This window comes from Lactuca virosa, chromosome 7 (genome assembly GCF_052849685.1).
Source record: "Lactuca virosa cultivar CGN04683 chromosome 7, Lactuca_virosa_CGN04683_v6, whole genome shotgun sequence".
In the NCBI taxonomy this organism is placed as follows: domain Eukaryota; kingdom Viridiplantae; phylum Streptophyta; class Magnoliopsida; order Asterales; family Asteraceae; genus Lactuca; species Lactuca virosa.
In genome coordinates this window covers 99,815,056-99,831,935 of record NC_136432.1, presented here as the reverse complement: position 1 = coordinate 99,831,935, position 16,880 = coordinate 99,815,056, and the positions used below count along the sequence as shown (strand labels likewise).

The 16,880-nt window shown below is 37.8% G+C and overlaps 1 protein-coding gene across 1 annotated transcript in view; it reads left to right on the top strand.

Moving 5' to 3' along the window:
* Positions 1 to 1,916: 1,916 nt before the first annotated feature.
* LOC145126969 (uncharacterized) overlaps positions 1,917 to 16,880 on the top strand; it is a 107,518-nt gene continuing 92,554 nt past the window's right edge. The window contains exon 1 of the mRNA XM_079062232.1: positions 1,917 to 2,223. Coding sequence (XP_078918358.1) covers positions 1,917 to 2,223 — 307 coding nt within the window. The remainder of the gene's footprint in view (positions 2,224 to 16,880) is intronic.

Genomic DNA, 16,880 nt, shown 5'->3' with positions numbered 1-16,880 from the left:
GCACATGATTGATTGGTAGTTGAGGGTATTCCATCCCGAGGATGATATGACCCTAGTATGTTATCTCTATAGTCTGTTACATGATTATCTGATATAGGTGCACATGTTAGATTTGTCGTGGGCCGAGAGTATTCCATCCCGAGGATGATTAGACTCGTAGTACGTTGGCATTCCAACCCGATGGTTGAGGGGCCTGGGGTATTCCAACCCGACGGTTGACTGGACCCATAGTATGTTGGCATTCTAACCCGATGGTTGAGGGGCCTGGGGTTATCCATCCCGATGGATGAGTGGACCCATAGTATCTGTGCTATGTGTGTAGTGTGTGGGCATTCCAACCCGATGGTTGTGGGCCGAGAGTATTCCATCCCGAGGATGATTGGACTCGTAGTACGTAGGCATTCCAACCCGATGGTTGAGGGGCCTGGGGTATTCCAACCCGATGGTTGATTGGACCCATAGTATGTTGGCATTCCAACCCGATGGTTGAGGGGCCTGGGGTATTCCATCCCGACGGGTGATTGGACCCATAGTATGTTGTTTGTTATTATATGTGTATTGTTGTGTGTATGAGTATTTTGGGGGTAACTCACTAAGCCTTCGAGCTTACATTTATCGATTATTGTTTCAGGTACAGCGGATGACCGCGGGAAGGCGAAGGCGTGACCGTACACTTCCTCGATTGATAAATATGATTTCTGGGAACTCTGATGTTTAAACTATTTTGAAAACTAAATGTAATAAATGAATGGTTTTAAATGATTTAAAAAGTTTTAAATTGGCTCAAATTTTATGGATGTTACAACGTAAATATTGTGTCTTTGTGTGCTTTTAGTTTTTCTTGTTATCTACATTACTTCCTAACAAGGGTCATAAGAACTTGGCAAGTGACATTAGATTTGTTCTCAGTCTTGACAAGTATCGCCTGTTTTCCCTAACAAGTGGTATCAGAGCTGCGGTTGGTGTTCTGTTTATTGAAGATGGTATCTCACAAGTTCGATTTGGAGAAGTTCAATGGTTCGAATGATTTCACTTTGTGGAAGGTGAAGATGAAGGCTCTTATGGTTCAAAAAGGATGTGCAGCGACACTGGAAGGAGAAGCGAAACTGCCAAAGGACATGGAAACTGAAAGGAAGTTGGATATTCTTGAAAGAGCGCATATCGCTATTCTGTTGAGTTTGACAGATGAAGTATTGAGAGAGGTCATGGATCAAACGAGTGCTAATAAGCTTTGGGAGAAATTGTGTGACAAGTATCACAACAATTCTTTGACGAACAAGCTATACCAGAAGAAACGTTTGTATACTCTTAGGATGTCGGAAAGCACCTAAGTGAAGGATCATCTGGACAACTTCAATAGGATTATCTTGGACATACAAGGTGTGAAAGTAAAGAATGAAGATGAAGATCAAGCACTTATCCTCTTATGTTCACTGTCGAATTTTTATGAGAATTTCATTGATACCATGTTGTATGGTAGGACAACGATCACTGTGAATGATATGAAGGATTCTTTGATGTCCAAGGAACTAAAAAGAAAAGTTTCAGTTGGAGAAGAAGTTTCTAGTTCAGGTTTATTCACAAGCAGAGGAAGAACATCAGATAGAGGTGTAGGTAACAAAGGGAATTCAAGTTCTGAATCTAAAGACAAAATCAAATGTTATAACTACAAGGAAAAAAGGGCACTTCAAAAGAGATTATCCATTGCTGAAGAAAGGGAATAATGGTGTTGGACCAAGCAAAAACAATGTTGTCATGGTTTAAGGAAATTCTGATAAACGGGATGATGGTGAAGTTTTGACAGTATGTACATCTAGTTCTGTTGATACTTGGATCCTGGAGTCTGGAGCATCGTATCATATGGCATGTAATCGTGACTGGTTCAACTCCTTCAAAGAGTGGAATGGACAGTCAAGATGGGTGATGATTGGGTGAGCAGTATCAAGGATATTGTTACTGTGGAGATCAAGATGCACAATGGTATAGTCAGGAAACTGGATTTCTTGTTCATCCTGGAGCTTCGAAAGAATTTGATTTCTCTTGGCACTTTGGCGAAGGATGGATTGAAGTATTCTGGAAAAGGTGACTGGTTAAGAGTCTCCAATGGTGCTCTTGTAGTTATGAAGGGAAGGATGAATCCTCATGGGATTTATATTCTGGATAGTTGTACGATTAGGGGAATGGTGACTGTATCCCAATCCTTGGATCAGTATGATGATGAAAGTTAGTTGTGGCATCATAAGTTGGGGCATGCGAGCAAGAAGGGGTTGCTTGGTGGAGATGAAAATTCAAATGCTAAACCTAGTGAAGTTTGTGTTCAAGATATACAAAGCATGGTGAAGTTCAGTTCGGTTCAACACTTAAGCAAGGATATCCTAGAGTGTGTTCACTTAGATCTACGGGGTCCCTCTTCTGTGAAGTCTCATGGTGGATGTCAATACTTTCTTACTTTTATTGATGATTACTCAAAGAAGACATGGGTGTACTTTCTGAAGAAAAAGGACCAAGATGAAGTGTTTGGGTGGTTCAAGGAGTGGAAGATGATGGTTGAGAAATAGACCGGGAACCATGTCAGGTCACTCAGAGCAAAAAACGGGTGATTATTTTTTGATTTATCGGAGCAATTCTGGGCAGAAGCAGTCAAGACTGCTTGCTATCTGGAAAATAGATCCCCATCAACTGCAATTGATTGTAAGACTCCTCAAGAGGTGTGGTCTGGGAAACCCTCTGAGAATTATGGTTTACGAATGTTTGAATGCCCTGCTACTCGTGTGAATAATGGAAAACTATAGTCGAGGGCAATGAAGTATATATTTCTAGGATATACATCTAGAGGGAAAGGTCATTTTTTGTGGTGTACAGAAGAAGGAAAGACTCCAAAATTCATTATTAGTAGAGATGTGACCTTTAAATCTACTATGTGTAACCAGAGAGGAGGGGGTATAAGTGTTGCGGGGAACGATCAGGATGCTAGCCAGAAGGTGGAGTTTGCAACAAAAACCCCCCACACAGTTTTACGATAAATGAAGAACAACATCGTGGCATGGATCAACATAGACGTGAGGAATCCCTTGATCAACCCATGGAAGAAGTTGTTGGATAAGGTGTATAAGTCCATAACTATAATTGGGATGTACTTGACCCGAGAGTAGCATGGTCCATTTAGGTTGCATTTCACCAAAACAATTTGTAAGGATGGACTTTTGAGAAGAGGTTATTTATGATTTATTAATATATTATAAGTTCTAATATATTAATATGAAATCATATTATTTAATTAATATTGATCAAGAATTAATTTGGAATTAATTTAGTGATCAAAAGAGACTAATTAAATGTAAGGGGTTGATTTGGTAAATCAATGATTTTTATAGTGTGGGCCAATGGTTATTTAGGTTGGGCTAAACCAACATGTTAGTCCATGGATAGTCCATGGAGTTTTAACCCATGGAGCCTAAGTGTGACATCCCCAAATTTCACGGCCAGAAAAGACCGATTTGTTTATGCTTTGTTTTAAAATCAGAGTAATCGTTTAAAGAAAACTGTTGCGGAATTTGTTCCCAAAACAAAATATGATAAAATAAAATTTATCAAAGCATTTCTTAAAGAAATGTATTTTCATATATAACAAAACTCGGGATGTCATGTTCCGATACAGACCAAAAGCATAAACGGCACATTATAAGCCTTACAACAGTTATATACAACTACTGGCCTATAAACAAAATATCTTCACAAGTTGTCCAACTTATGCTCTCGTTCCACTACTTGTAATGTAAATAAAACTGAGTGGGTCAGGCTTGGGAGCCTGGTGAGCATATAGGGTTTTCAACCCACAATAATATAATTATTATATTTAATCATCAAACAATCAACCCAATTACCCATCCCCATTATCTTCTTTATTTCTTAAGGATTTACCGTAAGAATCAACTATCCTTTATTCATTCATTCCTAAGGATTGACCTAAGGAATTGGCACAAAGTCCATTGCTGCCCGAGGTTCCTATAACAAACACTAAATCCATAGCTGCCAAGGTTCATCTACATAGTACTAAATCCACAGCTACCAAGGTTCATTTACACAGTACTAAATCCATAGCTACCAAGGTTCATCTACACAGTACAAATCCATAGCTACCATCGTATTTATATAGGGCACTAAGTCCATAGCTGCCAGGGTTTTTAGAGTACACCGGTGAACATCAAGTTCATAACACCTACAGGTTGCGAGCCTGCTAGTGTTCCACAGGACTGTCTAGAATAGTCCGTGGTTGTCATCCCTACTCTGATGAATGAAGGGGCCATCGTTTGGGTAAAGGTTTCACTCATTTTTCACCTGTCACCCTCATCTCATGATCTAAATCATCTTTCGTCTCATCCTCAAACTCATCTTTCATCACACACCAACTATTTCGTCTACCCATGTTCTACCCAACATATTTTTAGATATAAATTACATATATAGTCTAAACCATTTAAAACCCTGTATAAAACAGTCATTCAACATCCATCTCAAGTAAACAAACAATGTATAAACACATAGCACGTATTTCATAGCAAATACTTCATATCTATGTGTTAGAAGAAAGTAACTACATACTCACTCATATCATATATCTAATACATTCATAAATACTTGTATTAAAATCGTGTATATGAAAGAGACTATGCACTCACTTGATAAGACGATTATCGGATAGCACTACGGCTCTTCCAGCAGTATTCTTCGATGAAACCGGGATGTCTTCACAAACCGGGTTTCTTGCGGGCAGAGCTTCGGCTCGAAAACTCTTTTCTTCTCGGGATCTTTGGTGTTTTGGGACTCGCTTTGGGTGTCGGGATGATACTGGGGCTTCGGGGGTACTTCAAAATGACTAGAGAGAGTATCGGGAGTGAGAGAGTGAAAAAGGAACAACCAAACCCGGCTGCCCCTTGAACTTCTATTTATAGGGTCATTTTTCAGTTCTCACGTCGTGAGATTCAAGTGCTCACGTCGTGAGCTTAGTCGTCACTGCATTCGTCATTCGTCCACTTGCTCTGGAGGGTGTCCAGTCTCTGCTCACGTCGTGAGGACCCTGCTCACATCGTGAGCTCTGACACAGCCTCGAAATTTGTGTCCCGAACTTCATAAATTCATATCTCTCGCATACGAGCTCCGTTTTCGACGTTCTTTATATGCACACGTAGGTGAGATTATGCTCTACAACTGTCATTTAGAATCCGTCGGCTAATTTTGAATTTATTTTTATTATATTATTTTTAGTAGACCGGGACAGGAAAACTTCCTTAGAAATTCATAACTTCTTCATCTGACGTCCGTTTTCGTCTGTCTTTCTTCCGTTGCACTATTATCGACGAGATCTTCGATTCTCGTTTAGATTGTTTCGGCTAGAAATCACTTGATCTCATATCCGAACTTTGGGCTACATACCGCTAAGTCGAAACTTCGAAAAATCATAACTTCCTCATACGAAGTCAGATTTAGACGTTCTTTTCATGCATGCTCTCGGTTTAACGTATTCTACGACTTTCGTTTAGATCACTAAGGCTAGATATCTCTCTATCTTAAATTCATATTTTACGTCATACAATGTCGTGCCGGTTCTGTCGCGAAACTTCGATAGGTCATAACTTCTTCGTTATAACTCGGATTTCGGCATTCTTTCTATTTTCGGAAACCATGCCACGACCACTACAACTTAGTTAGGATTATTCATTGTAACACCCATAAATTTCAACCAATTTAAACTTTCAAAAACTACCCAAGTTCCATTAGTTATTACAAAAAGGTTTCCAAATAGTTTATTATCAGAGTATCCCAGAAACAGAATCATAAAAACTGAGGAGCGGTACGATCACGCCTTTTCCTTGCCACGATCTCCTGATGTACCTGAAACAACAATCGATAAATGTATGCTCGAAGGCTTAGTGAGTTACCCCCAAAATACCCTTACACACATAACCATACACATACAGTAACAAACAACACACTATGGGTCCAGTCAACCATCGGGTTGGAATACCCCTAGCCCTCAACCATCGGGTTGGAATACCCCTGGCCCTCAACCATCGGGTTCCAATGCCAAAATACTACGAGTCCAATCATCCTCGGGATGGAATACTCTCGGCCCACAACCATCGGGTTGGAATGCCCACACACATACACATACAACAACTACTATGGGTCCAATCATCCATCAGGATGGGATACCCCAGGCCCTCAACCATCGGGTTGGAATGCCAACCTACTATGAGTCCAATCATCCTCGGGATGGAATACTCTCGGCCCACAACCATCGGGTTGGATTGCCCACATACTATGAATCCAATCATCCTCGGGATGGAATACTCGCGGCCCACAACCATCGGGTTGGATTGCACACATAACCAATCAAACATGTGCACCTATATCAGATAATCATATAATAGTCTACCAGACAACATACTAGGGCCCTATCATCCTCGGGATGGGATACCCTCCACTACCGCTCAATCATGTGCACATAGAACAGGTAATCTCCTACCAGCATACAGACAGTCAGACCACTATAGGTCACTAAGCATAAACACATCCGCTCTCACAGGATACATATCTAACCGATCATACAAATATATAACCATCCTATCTACCAGGATGTCGAGCTAACATATCGCAATAGTAACTATCTCAAATAACAAATCAAAGGGCTGGCCTTGGTGCCTTAGACCCTTGGGTACAGTGAGGATAACTCACCTCGTACGTAGCTCGGAAGGTAGTGTCAAACTCCTCCAAATGTAGCTCCAACTCCAACACCTATATTCACCCATGTCATTTGCTATAAATCTACAGTTTATCAAAATACCCTCAGAAGTCAACTGGTCAACCCTTAGTCAAAGTCAAAGTCAACTGTCAAGGTCAACAGTCCATGTTGACCTTAACTCGTCGAGTACACCTAGTTACTCGTCGAGTTCCTTGCATAACTTGCCAACCCGTCGAGGCACTCGTCTGACTCGCCGAGCCCAAGGCATTCTTCATCGGACTCGCCGATTCGTTCATACAACTCGCCGAGTCTACGACAATATTCATCGGACTCGCCGAGCCGTTCATGGCACTCGCCGAGTCACTTCGGTCCTTCATTCATACAGACGATTTTAAGCTGCTTCAAAGCTCCAAACAGTAGATCTAGGCTCCCACGGCATGTTTATCACGTAAAGTTGCAATATTTACGTGCATGCAAGGTGATAATAGCTCAAGACAAGCTAAAGGAGAGGTTCTAGGCAAGAGGAGTGCACTAACATGCTAAAGGTTGAAACTTTACAACTACATGGACCCAAGACAAGTCTAGATCTGAAGTTGCAACCTCAGATCTAGTCCCAAAACCCGAAATGGATCCTAAACATGCTAAATAGCCCCAAATCATCATCCATGATTAGATCTAGAAGGGAAGAGCTCAAGGCAACGACTTGTTACCTCCAAAATGTGCCCAAGATGAAGTAGATTCTGGATCTACACGAATTCCTTGATGCTAGCCTCTTGATCTACAAGCTTCCTTCACTAGAATCACCTTCCAAAGCTCAAAAACTCTCACCAATGGCTCACACACGATTTTAGGGTTTACTGACTCTCAAGGGGTGATAAGGGGGCTGAGGTGAGGACATAAGGTCCTTTAAATAGGGTGCAAACCCTAAAATTAGGGTTTTCTCTTCCCAGTACCAACTCGTCGAGTCCAGCCGCCGACTCGGCGAGTTGGTCACTTAACACGTGGCCAAAACCCGCTCCGACTCGACGAGTAAACGTACCTACTCGCCGAGTAGACTCCTTAAATTACAGATAAGCCCCTAAATCATACTTCTGAAGTTTGGGATGTTACACTCATTCTAAATAATCTTTTATCAAAAGTCACTTTTGATGCTTATTGTCTCTAAATTGACTAGCGCGGATCTACGGGCGTTACACTAAGTAAGATGAAAGATCATGCACATTCGGGTTTACATGGATGTAAACCTAATCCTTGCCATACTATAAAAAGAGTCCCTTAGCTCATGAAATCGAACACTACAGATCTTTGGAAGAGCATAGTCGATTTTGTGTGCAAGTAATCTTCTCTCGAGTCCTCCATTGTTGGTGGTGTTTTGTGAAAGCATTTGAGGCATCACATTTGGGGTGCTAGGCTCTTAAAGGTCCAAGTTAACAAGCTACAAGAAAAGGTATGTCATATAATTAGTTTTTTGTTATACAAGTACCCATGTTTTGTATGCTAGTTAGGATAATGCTTTGGAAAATGAAATTGCATGTATAATTAGAGAAAACATAGATCCAAAGCATTTAGGGTTGTATGTGCACCTTAAGGTTGTTAGAGTGCTCAAAACCCATCAGTGGTATCAGAGCCTATGATTGTTTTCTATTATACTTGATGTTTATTGGTTTTCAAAGTTGAAAAAATCGAATTTCTGCATTCTGACTGGTGAACTCGCCTAGTCCACTGGGTGACTCGACGAGTCCACTCAAAATAGATCAACTCGACGAGTCCAGTTCATGTACTCGCCGAGTTGGTGCTCCGGTGTGCAGAATTTCGAATTTTGGCCAGAAATTGGATTATGATCATTACCCCAAACTGTTTTTTGAACCATGAAATCTGTTTTTCCATAAGGTAATGATCATGCTTGTTCAATTTAAAGATAATTGTCATAATTTCAAGATTTGTATTAGTTTATATGATTAGGCTAATTTCTTGAAGATTGATGATATGAATTATCTTGTTCTTATGAGTTTAATTAGATCATGTATGCATTATTTGATTATTGTGTTAATTAAAATAATGATCTAAATGGTTTTAATGAACTCCATAACTTGTCCTCAAGTTATGAAAAACCAAAAGTCTTTTCTTTAAAAGTCATTAAACTCATAAGTTATGGAAATGAAAAGTTTTGAAGAGTTTCAAAACTTGCCCTCAAGTTTTGGAATTTGTAAAGTCACACTTATGAACACTTTAATTCCAAACCCTGGAATTTTAAAAGTTTAAAATTCAACCCTTATAATATTATAATATTATAAGTTTAATTATTATATATATGTATAAGAGAAGTCAGTCTTACCGTTAGTAGGCCTCATTCACGAAGTTGGTCTATAAGGGGGGTATAAGGTTACTGTTGGATTAGGTGTCTAAGCCCATAACTATTTTGGTATGTACTTGACCCGATTATGAGCATGGTCCTTTTGGGTTGCCTTCAGCATAGTAACTGATAGGATTAATTATGGAGAAAGAGGATAATTATGGTTCATTAATATATTATAAGAATAATATATTAATTGAGAAATCATATTATTTAATTAGTATTGTTCAGAAATTAATTTGGTGATTAAAAGAGACTGATTAAATTGACGGGGACTGATTATGTAAATCAGTAATATTTATAGTTTGGGCTCATGGACCTTATTGGAATAGGGTGGACGAAATCTCTATGAGAGTCCATAAGGATTTCGTCCAAGGCTTGTCCAATAAGGAGTCCATATGTTGCTTAGGGCCTAAGCAAGGAAATTAGGGTTTCCAAGTTGATAACCCTAGAAGCCTAACTATAAAAGGAACCCTAAAGGCTCCAAAAAAGGTCCCTAACCTTATAAGAGAACCCTTGGACGTTTTTTGAAGCCTCTCCTCTCTCTTTTGTTTTTCCTTGTTGCTAGTGGTGTTTGTGATTCCATTAGAGGTGCAACATTTGAGGCACTAGGCTTTCAGAAGTCAAGATCAAGAAGGATTGTGATTGTTATTGCTACATAACAATCAAGGTAATATTTCTAACCCTAATCATGTCTCAATTTCGAATTATATGCTAGTTCATAGGGTCCTATTGCTTTGGTATTCAATGTTGTATGTTCAATTTAGAAAAACCTAGATCAAAGCAATTATGGTTGCATGTACACCATATGAATGATGTTATGCTTATAACCATCAGTGGTATCAGAGACTAGGTCATTTTTCTAGTTGAATAGATGCAAAAGTGAACTGCCAAAGGATCAAAAAGTCGAATTTTTGCTGTCTGCGAAGCCGACTCTGCGAGTCCATCAGTAGACTCGACGAGTTGCATGAACTCGGCGAGTCCATCAGTGGACGCGGCGAGTCCAGGGTGCTGTTGCCGGGATTTTCGATTTTTTGAGCAGTTTTTGATGAGGATAATTACCAAAACTCGTTTTTCTTGCTTAAAATCTTTTTTTCATGTTTGTTATGGTTATCCTTATCAAAATTAATGGATTTGCTTAAATATGGATAATATAGGATTATTATGACTCAAATATTTGACCTAGTAAGTTTAAAAAGTTTCAATTTACACCCCTTAGGTTTTATAGTTTAAATTTGAACTTAAAAGTTTTAGTTTTTGAAATTTTAATAGTTAAACCCTAATATTTTGAAAAAAGTTTCAAAATTTGTCCTCAAGTTTTAGAATTTAAAATTTAATTAAAAGGTATTAATTTTGAAATATTAAATTTTAAAACCCTAGTATTTTGAAAAGTTCAAATTACACCCTTATTGTTTTATTAAATTAATTAAGTGCTTAATTAAAAGAGAGAATTAATAAATCCATAACAATATGGTTTAAGATTAATCAAATTAAAAGTATAATTTATTAATAGATTAAACCACCTAGTATTTTAAAAGTGTAAAATACACCCTTATACTATATAAAATTAAAAGTTTAATATATTATATATGCATAAGTAAAGAGTCAGTCTTACCGTTAGCAGGCCTCATTCACGAAGCTGGTCTCTAAGTGGTGTTTAAGGAAACTGCCTATAAAATGGCGATTGAATGGGTATCCACTCTTACCCACCGCACCGTTGACTAGTGGAGGGTCGTTAGCTGAACGGGTAGGATAGGACACAACCTTCCATTATAAGTATAATGAAATACAAAGTAACTAAACACTTTTATAAATTCCCAAATCTTAGTTACTTTAGGAAAAATGTGGAGTTGGTGCTAATCCATGAAATTACACATTGCACCTTGTTGATCGTTAATGGAGCGTGTATGGTTAACCGGAACACTAATATGGGACCAATGAAGGATGGCAATGGGTAGCTCGTAGATTATCATAGATCAATGGAGCGTGTGTAGTTAACCAACACATTAATTAGGTGATGGACATCTTCGAGAGTACCAAGCTAATTTGCATGGTTATCCACACCTAGTTTGTGATCCTCGGCATCCCAGTCGCAAACATGAAGGGAATAATCGAGATTAAACATGCCATTGAAAAGTTCAATGAATCTCAAAAGATATAGGAGTTTCAATTCATTTAAAACCTAATTTTCAATTTTCGTTTTTCATGGTGGAAATTGGTAAATCGTCATTTACCTACCTTCAAATATTCTGCAACTGGATTACGGCATCCCTCTTCCGAGTTGTAGAATAATCTGTTGGGTCCTAGCCTTAATATTCCATTTGGGTGTTATATTAAGGATTGAATCAACTAACTTAAATTTCTCCCGTTTTGTAGATGTCGAATTCTAACGACTATGGTCTTCCCAAACCTTTTGGAAAAGGCTTTCCTCATGAAGGTGATGTTCCACGATTAGATTGTGAAAATGGAAATCATTTTTCACTTCCTCCACCTCCTCCAATAATTCTCCCCGACCCACGTATTCGAAGACTTGAAAAGTTCAAGGTCACTCAAGCCCTTTTGGCAAGCAAACACGAAGATGGAAAGTCTGTATGTGCTCATGTCTTGGATATGAAGTTGCATATTGATAGATTGGGAATGTTGGGTGTCGATGTCTCAAGGAAGCTGGCTGTTGACTTGGTTCATCAATCACTTCCTGACTCATATAGTGAGTTAATTAGAGAGTACTATATGATGGACAACGACGTGACCCTCATTGATCTAACCTATCTGCTTATTGCAGCTGAATCAGCAATGATTTAGTGCACTGGTAAAGCAAATTTAACTGGTAGATCAACCTCCGAAACTTCCATGGACATTGACAATGACAACATTGGAAGTCCAGAAAAGTCTTCTCTTCCTAATGGAAAGGGATCGGCCAAGGTCAAACCATTTGACCAGATGGTAAAGAGAAAGGCTGAGTCTAAGATTGTCCCACGTGCTGTGCCAAAAGGGTCTGTTTGTTTTTATTTCCAAGAGAAGGGGCATTGGGTACGAAGTTGCCATATCTACCTGAAGGATCGAAAGGATGGGAGAGTCAAGATGTATGACTCTGCTTCAGGTAAGTCCATTTTCTAACTCTACTAAGTTTCTGTTTGTAGATTCTTAATACATGATGTGATAAGATTGCATTTTGATGTTTTGTAGGATCGAAGAAAAGAGAGGAAGCTTAAAGAAAGAAGTGAGCTGAGTCTGATCGCGAAGAGATGGATTTCGATCGCATGGTTCGATGATCGGATTTTTGAGCTGCTACTTAGGAGTTATGATAGATTGCTTAGGAATATTAAGAAACATAGTTTTCATTTGTAATTGCGTTGTAAGGACAAGTTTTTCGCGTTTTTATAAATAAAATAATTTTTTTTGTCTTATTTATATCCTTGCAATGACTTTTGTGAAAATTGATGCTTGTATGTTTAGCAAATTGAAAATGGATGTGATTCTTAGTTATGTTATTTGTGGTAATGTCGGAAATTTGCCAAATAAGGAAAGATTCTTATCATCCAAGTTTCAATTAGCCAAAAACTTGGAATCATACGACTTGTATTGTGTGATGAATGATAACCTTCACATTTGCAAAATTAAGACTAATTCCTTGTTCACACAAGTATGTGAGTCAAGTTAAGGACTAAAGGATCTAGTACACATTGTTGTGCATTGGTCAAGTCCACCACAAAGAACGATTAGACTTTTCGTCATGATTTACTAAAAGATTAATAAATGTGGTTATGCTTAAAAGATTAAGTATGATTCTGAATCATTGAAAAAGTTTCAATAGCAGAACGAAAAGAAGAATTAATTAGGCAGAAAGATAAAAGTTTCTCCAATCTGAAAAAAGGGAGAGCACTTTTGTATCGTGTTTTATGATCATCTTAGTGATTATAGAACCAAATCACAATTGATCCTCCAAGGACACCTTAGTGCAATTGTATGGCTAAGAAGAGGAATCGGAAATTTTTGAAATGGTTAAGTCAATTAAGGTGAATCATACTTCGTTCCAAAATCAAGTCTTAGAGTCATACTTCAAGATTGTGACTTGAGTGACACATCTTAAGAAGGTTTATAACACTCATCAAATGGGGAGTAGAAAAGTTTCTTACTCTTGCACGTTTAAAATTGGTAAGTTGTGGTGTATTGGATAAGACAAAGACTAACTAGAACCGATTGTGTGAAGTGTTTGTCTTGATAAGAATCTGCACTAACTATTGAATATTTGTTTGTCAAGGAATGTTTCTTGACCAGAGAATATTATATGTCAAGAGGTCAGTGGGAGTCTTAATGGTCTTGAATAGCTTCAGGAACTAATCAAGAATAAACCTAATTGTTTATCACTAGCACACGACTTGAGGTTTATAACCTATCGTGTTGACATATTCTTGTTTCTGTGCCATTACAGTTGATTTGACTGTGCATGTGAGTTCTATGAGTTCTCATTTGAGTGCATAAAGGCAAACACCTTAATCAATGAAAGTTCATTGATTTGTAAAGGTGAACTGTTGAACAACTTGAAAGACATGGTAGGCCCTTGTGCTGCCAAGTGGCAAGAAATTGAGATTGAACAAGTTCAGTCCATATGAGTTTGGATTTGTCACAAACGTTGTCTTATGATTATGGTTATAATAAATTCACATGAATAGGAACACATACGCCATAAAATCTAAGTGTCATAAGTTTTCTCTCCATTTCATGAAAATGATTGTGAGGAAACGCTTTCACTAAGAGAGATTTTAAGGAGATAGCAATTGTGATATTTGCGTTCTCAAATTCAGTTATGATTACGACATCCCTCTTCATAGTTCGAATTGTGAGAAATGGCAAAAGGGTCTGAACATTTGGGACTTATTGCTGTAAGTTCTAGAATTGTTTAGACACACATATGAGTTATCTAAGGAAAGGTGTATGAGTTTGAGAAGCTTAGATAAAGACTTATTGAAGCGTCTGGTATTAGAAATATGAACTAAGAAAGTCAATAAGTATTGATTTCTAAAAGTTCAGCTGATTTCTGAATACATGTCAAAGCTTTTGGGAGCATAAGTGTTATGCTGGTAAGGATATAATCATCATGTTAGTGGGAGCATGATTATTATAGTAAGTATTGCGAGTTAGCAATATTAATTATAGAAAACAAACGTTTCAATTCGCAAAGGTGCAGAGGTTGAAAAAGTTGTTTTGCTATATTAAGGGAGAGAAATTTATACTTCATTTCAAATCTAAAAGCTTAGATCGAGAAATTGTAATCAAATTTAGTCAAATGACATATATGAATGGTATGTTGAAAAGATTTAACGTAAGGGAATTCTATATATGGCAATATTATAGCAAGAGACTGGTAAAGTATCATGTCTTTATGTAAGACATTATGTGTCGTATCCCATACGCTTCGGGTATAAGATCCATTGCATATGCTATAATCTTCGCCAGTTCTGATTTTCCAAATGCCTAGGGCATTAAGAGGGAAAAAGGACCAGAACCAGATATGACTAAAATAGTTAAACAACTGTCAAGGACAATCTAAGGTTCGCTAAAGATTGGTCACTTGTGGGCAGTTGGAAGTAAAGTATTAAATGGAGCATATTGGCATTATTATGAATAGATAGGATTCAATTAAGAATGAGTTGTCATATGGCAAATATTGAAATGTTTCTATATTGGGAGTTGGATATTAAGAATCTATGTGTAGGTTAGAAACTTTTATGCAAGAAGGATGTTCAAAGGAATGTACTTTGAATATGAGACTTCTTATCTATGGAATTGTCTTGTAATAATCTCCAATAGAGTATTTTGTAATTTCGTTGGCAAAGTCTTGGTGACTTTGGTGTAATGACATTACAAAAGGGATCATTGCATAAAAGGTTAGAATCTAACACATTCTGATAGTGGCAAGAATTTGGTATTCTTACACTTATGATAAGGATTAGGAATTATGAGATGAGCATCATTAGAAATGTGTTCAATTGATTTATTTCACAAAGTAAGGACCATAGGTAAACATAGTGTGCATGCTTGGAGCATGGGATAACTATTGTTATAATTCAAGTGTTAAGTTGATTAACCCAAACATTCTACAATGAATAATGTGTAATCAATATGGTGATTAAGTAATAAGTGTTTTATTTATACTCAAAAGTTTGAGACCACATTGGATTCGATTACTCTTGTGTTTCACTTTGCATGTTTTGACTTCCCGAATAACTAGCTTATTCAAATATCCACAGCCGATCATACGTCAGAAGTAAGTATTGAGGCAAGACTGTCATGAATCCGTCTGTAGATTATCTAAAGTGTTTAGACATAGCAAAAGTTTGCTGCAGAGTTCATGAGTGCTCCTGAAATAAGATTTGAGTATTGGATTAAACCCACGCTCACTTGAATCACTTCATGGATTTTATCACGAGTGATTAGTGAGAAGATAATATATTATATTCTTGAAACCTAGAGATATGAGTTGCAGTTCACAAGTCGGTTGCACATTGATAATACGTAAACACACCAGTAACTTGGTGTTATAAAATGTATTGTTGTGTGCAATTTGATGAGTAAATAGAGCAATCATATGAGTCGAAGTTTATTCATTCCTTTTACCCAAAGTTGGATAAAAGCAATATCTATGGGCCCCTCGATGATTTAGTGATGACACCTAAGCGCTTGGCCAAGCCTAGACTAAGTTGATGTGTTCAACTAAAGTCTATTGTCAGTCGTCTTAAATCGGAAATCGGGAAACAACACATAGACAGAGAGAATGATTAGAATCCATGTCTCATGTTTATACGATATCTTGAGAATGGAGGAATATTTGATCCCTTATCTAAAGGACGCGTTACTGATAAGATCAGAGTTCGACAGCGGCTTTTGAAAGCTACGATTGCTAGTTACTGCCTATAAAATGGCAGTTTAATGGGTGTCCATTCTCACCCACCGCTTCCTTGACTGGTGGAGGGGTCGTTAGCCGAACGGGTAGGATAGGACATTAATTCTCGTTAAAAGTATAATGATAATTATAAAGTAACTAAACTTTTATTAAATTCCCAATCTTAGTTACTTTAGGAAAAATGTGAATTTGATGCTAATCCATGAAATTGCACTTTGCTCCTTGCCAAGTCGTTAGTGGAGCGTGTGTGGTTAACCGGCACACTAACTTGGACTACTAAGGGTGGAAAAGGGTAGCTTGATGTTTGTCATAGATCAATAGAGTGTGGGTGGTTTAACCGACACATTGATTAGGTGATAATTGACTTCAACTATACCAAGTAAATTTTCATGGTTATTCACACCTTGTTTGTGATCCTTGGTATCCCAGTCACAAAATTGAAGGGCATAATCGAGATTTAAACATGCCATTGAAAAGTTCAATGAATCTCAAACGAATCTAGGAATTTCAATTCAATTAAAACTTAATAATCAATTTCGTTTTTCATGGTGGAAATTGGTAAATCGTCATTTACCTACCTTCAAATATTTTGCAAGTTGGATTACGGCACCCCTCTTCCAAATTGTAAAATATTGTGTTGGGTCCTAGTCTTTGTGACAATCCGAAATTTCTATCTTGTACAGTCATTCAAATTCAATCACAGTCAGACTTGTTTATGCTATCTTTTAGCATTGTTAAGGGTCTGTTTAAGTGTTCTAAGCCTAGTACATTCAAGGATTTGGTGTTAGGAAGTATCTGCTAGAGTTCATTGTGCAGCATTCAAGCCGGAAAACTCCAAGTCTTGGAGTTTACGGCCGTAAACTAGAGATTACGGCCGTAAA